At 40.4% G+C, this 5276-nt stretch overlaps 1 protein-coding gene across 1 annotated transcript; it reads right to left on the minus strand.

Annotated features, from left to right (window-relative positions):
* Nucleotides 1-3191: 3191 nt before the first annotated feature.
* LOC108079035 (uncharacterized) lies at nucleotides 3192-4394 on the minus strand. The gene is made up of 3 exons (XM_017173216.3): nucleotides 4013-4394; nucleotides 3699-3958; nucleotides 3192-3630 (listed from the first exon to the last, which is right to left on the minus strand). The coding sequence occupies exons 1-3, from the start codon at nucleotides 4259-4261 to the stop codon at nucleotides 3297-3299; spliced, it is 843 nt and encodes a 280-aa protein (XP_017028705.1). The 5' UTR covers nucleotides 4262-4394; the 3' UTR covers nucleotides 3192-3296.
* Nucleotides 4395-5276: the final 882 nt, after the last annotated feature.

A 5276-nucleotide genomic window follows, 5' to 3' on the forward strand; every position in this document is an offset into this window, starting at 1 on the left:
GGACCAACAGCTGCCGCTGACGCAGGACATGGACATAAAACTTCCGACTTGCGCGAGTATTTGTTTAGTAGCCGTGCAAAAAAATAGATATATGTATATCAAAAGCTACAAAAAAATACAGGAGAAATTGCTGCGACTAAATCGAAAATGTTTACGGGACAAACGTTAAATTCAACGTGACAGCGGAACATTGTATTTGCGATTAGCGATCCTGTGTGTCTGTGATGTCAGGATGTCATGGGTTACACTCGTAAGCACTTTATTGTTGAATGTGAACATGAGCGATTATCGCCGTGTTCTACATATTTGCGTTCATTACAAGAGATTAGTGCCCGGCAATCGGTCCGTAATCCGTTACGGGCCACAGACTACGGACTATGTGGGCTATGGGCAATGGGGCTGCGGCGTCAGGGATCCGTGTCGCGGCCTATAAACTCCATTAATTTGCATAATTGCACTCAAGCATGTTTAATTTGTATTTATTGCGTTATTACGCATATCAACGTACCGCAAATTCAACGACAACCGCCGAAATGCAGTTGCAAACGCAGTCGAGGAATGCATCCAGATGATGCATACCGGCTGCGATGCCGGATAACGATAATGATGATGCTGATGCTGGCGATAGTCATGGTGATTGCCAGGCTCACACTGGCGGTCAATGGTTGGCAACTATGCAGCGAATATTGCCGGTTTCATGAATGCCAGCTGCCTCTCATCAAGGGAGATTTTGGGTATGCATTTACGGTGAGGGATGCCACGCGAAGAGGGATATATGGGTGGTAATTTCAGGAAACCTTTAAAGATTCTAGGATAAGTCAAATTTAACCAAAAGAATTACTGATTTCCTTATAAGTAATAACTTAATTAAGCTTTATGATTAATTTTAAAATATTTATACATTCTATGGCCATAATCTTAGATTTTCACATATTTCTCCTTAAGTTTCCTTTAAATATAGCAATTATTTTGAAGTCACAACATTCTTTTTTATATAAATTTTGTTATAAAGCAACCAATTAAGCAACTAACTTTAACTTTTCCCATTAAACTTCGTTTCCATTTCAATTATTTACGCAGAGAAACAAACAAAGAGCCCAGCTATGCACACACACACCCCTTTCTATTTCCATTCGTGCAATAATTAATTAAAGTATAACCATTCCGAAAACAGTTTCTATCTTTGGATAAAATCTTTTTGCTGGTTACCTTTGTGGGTCGAGCGGCTGGCCAACAATGTGTGGGTATTTGTTTACGGCCAGAGGCTATCGGAGCCAGGAGCCAGAAACCAGGAGCCAGGCTCCAACAAGTGGACGATACCGATGCATATACAATTCCTGTTAATTATTTAATTAAAAGTTTTATCTGCTCACGCACACGCATACACCGGATTTTCCTCCCCCCTTTGGGAAGTTTTTGTTTGGGTTTAGTTTAGCCCAGAGTTACGCCCACTTTCCCAGCCCCCCCGCAGCAAATAGTTTTCTTCTACGAAAAGTTTTTATCAAGTTGCTGCAATGGAAATTGCAATTGTTGTGCATTTATTTAGAATTCGCCCGCTTACAAGGACTCTACTTCCTATTCTCTACTCTCCAGGATCTTGTAGATTTCCGGTGGCTCTGTGTGTGTTTGGTAATTAACATCATGAAGGCTTTAGAGATGGATGTGCACGATTTATCTTTGCCTGGGACACACACACACACTCAAGAGGTTCATTAATTCTTACACACTCTCGCAGATTACTCATACGCACTGTTGGCTGACTGAAGTGAGCAATTAAAAGCTCATTAGCATTTAAATTTTTCACGCCCAGTGCTGCTGGGCAACAAAATCCCCGGGAGACAAACACAAAATACATATATTCCCCTTTGACTAGGACGCATGTAGAGCCCCGCGGAAAGTTTTTATTAAATTGTTTTCCTCTCTGTTTTTCTTTTTTTTTTGTGCAACAATCAATTACGCGGACGGGCCGACATTTATGGCTTTTGTTTTGGGGGGGGGAAAAAAGCAAAAGTTATTCTTATTTTAATATTTCTGCAAAAGGTGGCCGGGCCGAAAAATGATTGCAAGAGTTAAAATTAAAAGCAAATGTAAAATCATATTTCTATGTGTAAACTTTTGCGCCCAGGCCTCAAGGTCCACTCCCACTCCCCTTCCCTCTTTCGTGAAACAAAAGTTTTTTAATAAAATGTTTGCCTTTCCACAGTTCAAAAACTTTATTGAGTGCGGTGGAGCTGTGGTTCGCAGCAGAGGAAAAAAATCGGAGAGGAGAGCCCACGGTTACAATAACACAGAGGGAAGTAGTACACACTGGCAATAGGCCAGGCCTGGGCAAGGTAATCGAGTATGAAAATTGGAATTCAAGCCGAGACTGGAAGCTGTGGCTGTGGCTGTGGCACTAAACAATGGCGAAACCCTCAGGGAAATGAAAATGGCCGCCAAAAGACAATCGAAGGCGAAGGAATTTCCCTTTGGCCTCCGGTGCGTATGCGTGTTATTGCAGCTGTGTATTGCCTTCACCAGAGAAAAACTAAACAACGCCCGCGGCGCAAATTTCAAGTTGCCATTGTCAATCGCAGACAGCGGGCAGCAAAGTTCATTTAATTTTATCATCGATTTACGAAACTCGATAAAAATCTCTCTCCACCAGAAGGAGACACCACTAAGGTGCAGATTGAAAATTTATTACATTTTTATTGCTTTAATGTGCGCGATAATCGAAAATTTATTTAAAAGGCGACCGCGGGGCATTTGCCATGACGAGGGCGTGGCCGTATTTGATTTGTGGCCACCGCAGCAGCCTTGGCTTTAAGCTTGAAGTTTGTTTTTAGATAGATGTACCTGTAGATAAAAGTATCTAGAGGCCGCTCTTGGCATGCATAATTAACAGAAAATGTGGGGACAGGACCAAGTTAAATTCCAGGTGAGCAAAGTTTGACCCACAATGGTTATTGAGCTTCCAACTTAATTGTAATTTCGAAGCAATTTCCTGATATATCTCTCTCGTCTCTGGCAGTATTTTGTAATTAGTTTTTCGGGTTTGAAGCTATATTTCCAAGCAAATAAAGAATGATTTTGCAAATGAGACTGTGCAGGTATTTGGTCATGTTTCATTGGGCTTCAACTTTTATGATGTCCTTGAAAGGTATTATAACTTTGGTCTTGTAATACAGTAAAGGATTTCCATTTCCAAGTTGTAATTTATTTCTTTTTTTATTTTCTACGACAATAATTTGGTTCACTTTCAATTTAGAACTTACAGAGACCCACTAACAAATATTCAAATATGGCCTCCCGAACTAGACCCTATGATTCCCAAACATCATAAGCCGCCGACGAACATTGCCTATGGACTCATTCAATTTTTGGTCATTTGTCCTGACCTCCAGATCCTTGGTTTTGGTCAACTTCTTGGCCTTGGGGCCCTTTCGCTTGCTGAGCTTTTTCTTAAGAGTTCCATGGCCATCACCGGATGCCTTGGGATCCGCAACGGTTACCGGGGCGCAGAGCTTTTCCAGCTTTTTCTGCCTGAGCTGTCGTGTTGTCTTGGGTAAAATGTGCCTAATGGACTGAACCCGCTGTATGGTTGGTGGTAGGAGACTCCGGATTCTGCGCGAAGACGAAGGTGAAGCCCTAAATTACACAGAATATTTAGAGTTATTATAAAATATAAAAAAAAAAGAATATTTTCTGTAGGTTACCTAGAAAATTTCGAATTTGGTGGCGGCGGCACATGAGTGGCCGCTACCTTGGGCGGCAGATCCAGCCGATTGTCGTACTTGGGCCTCTTCTGCTGCAACTGGGTCTGCATTCTCGATGGTTTTGGTGGCGGCTTGTAGGCCTCGAGGGTGTAGCCACCACCCGTGGAGCGTCCCAGGGACCACATGCCATTGCGCTCTTTTTGGAAGGCGTGGTAGAGGAGGTGACGCGGCACTGGTATGGGCAGCTCAGCATGACGTTGCTGGGAAATCCGTTTCTATATTTATTGGGAGATAAAAACTAGACTTAACCTTACCGAATCATAGGTCTCCCGCTGGAGCTTGCCAAGTGTCGGCCAGGTAACAGTGGCCCGCTCCACGCCCTCGTCAATGCTGCAGTTGTGAATGATGCACTGCTCCCGAACGCAGTTGTAGAACTGCTGCGGATTGGCATCCTGCGGCTTGAAGCAGCACAGGGCCTTGATAAGTCGGGCTCGCTGTTCCCGCTTTTGATTCTCGCGGAGACAGCCTTCGGGGGGAAGCACTTCCTGTCCTTGCTGGTCCATTGCGGCTGACGATTCGGGAGTAAATTAAAACAAAAATTAACAATGAATTTGAATTGATCTGTATAAATATATGGAGAAATATATTTTTATAATGCTCATTCCAGTCCTTGAACTAGGCAGACTTTTAAGACGGAGGCTTCTATGTTTTGACAAAAGGGGGGAGATTCTTAAAAGGGAGTTTTAAATAGATTTTGATTCTTTTTATAATTTCAAATTAAATATATTTTAAATTATAGTTTGCCTAATCTGAAAGAACTTACTTTTACATATTTTTAGAAACGTTCTTTTGATTGTTAAATATTTTTAGAAACGTTTTTATTGCTGTTAAATATTTTTAAAAATTTTCTAATTGTTTTAAAATATTTTTAGAATTTTTAAAGAGATATGAAATGTATTTTAAATTATGGTTTATTTTATTTAAAGACTTCTTATGTTAAAGAATTTATTTTAAAATATTTTCAGAAATGGTTATTACATTACCTCTACCTTTTTTTGAAGGAACTCACTTTTAAATATTTTTAAAAACGTTCTAATTGTTGTTAAGTATTTTTAGAAATTTCTTCAATGTTTTTAAATATTTCTATAAATTGTAAAAATACAAGAAATATGTTTTATATTTAATTTTATATTATTTGAAGGCTTCTTGCTTGCCTAAACCGAAGGATATTTATATTTAAAGTAAGTTCTTTAACATTGTAATGGCTTACAACTAAGCATAGAATACATAAGTCTCTGCTGGATTTTTTATGATCACGTTGCGGTTTTTTTGTTCGGTGCAAATTCCTTTCACAGCCAATATTCGCCAAACATAATCGCTGCGGGTTTTTGCCCTGGCCTGGGCCCAGATAGGGGAAAAAGTTTGCTATTCAAACATTTGTGTTAAACTGCAGGTAACCAACTGCAAATAAGTTGCCAACAAGCGACAGACATCTTCCTGATGCGGTGCGGTGTGTGTGTGCTGGCCAGAGTTAACATTGTAAGCCGCTTATGCTGAGCCAAAAAATTTTTTGTTTGT

This window comes from Drosophila kikkawai, chromosome 3L (assembly GCF_030179895.1).
Source record: "Drosophila kikkawai strain 14028-0561.14 chromosome 3L, DkikHiC1v2, whole genome shotgun sequence".
Classification (NCBI taxonomy): domain Eukaryota; kingdom Metazoa; phylum Arthropoda; class Insecta; order Diptera; family Drosophilidae; genus Drosophila; species Drosophila kikkawai.

Bases quoted from the DNA above. Each gene is read 5' to 3' on its own strand.
- LOC108079035 (XM_017173216.3), bottom strand. From the start codon at position 4,261: ATGGACCAGCAAGGACAGGAAGTGCTTCCCCCCGAAGGCTGTCTCCGC. The intron at 3,959-4,012 runs GTAAGGTTAAGT...CGGATTTCCCAG, and splicing joins AGCGGGAGACCTATGATTCG to CAACGTCATGCTGAGCTGCC. The intron at 3,631-3,698 runs GTAACCTACAGA...TGTGTAATTTAG, and splicing joins CCAAATTCGAAATTTTCTAG to GGCTTCACCTTCGTCTTCGC.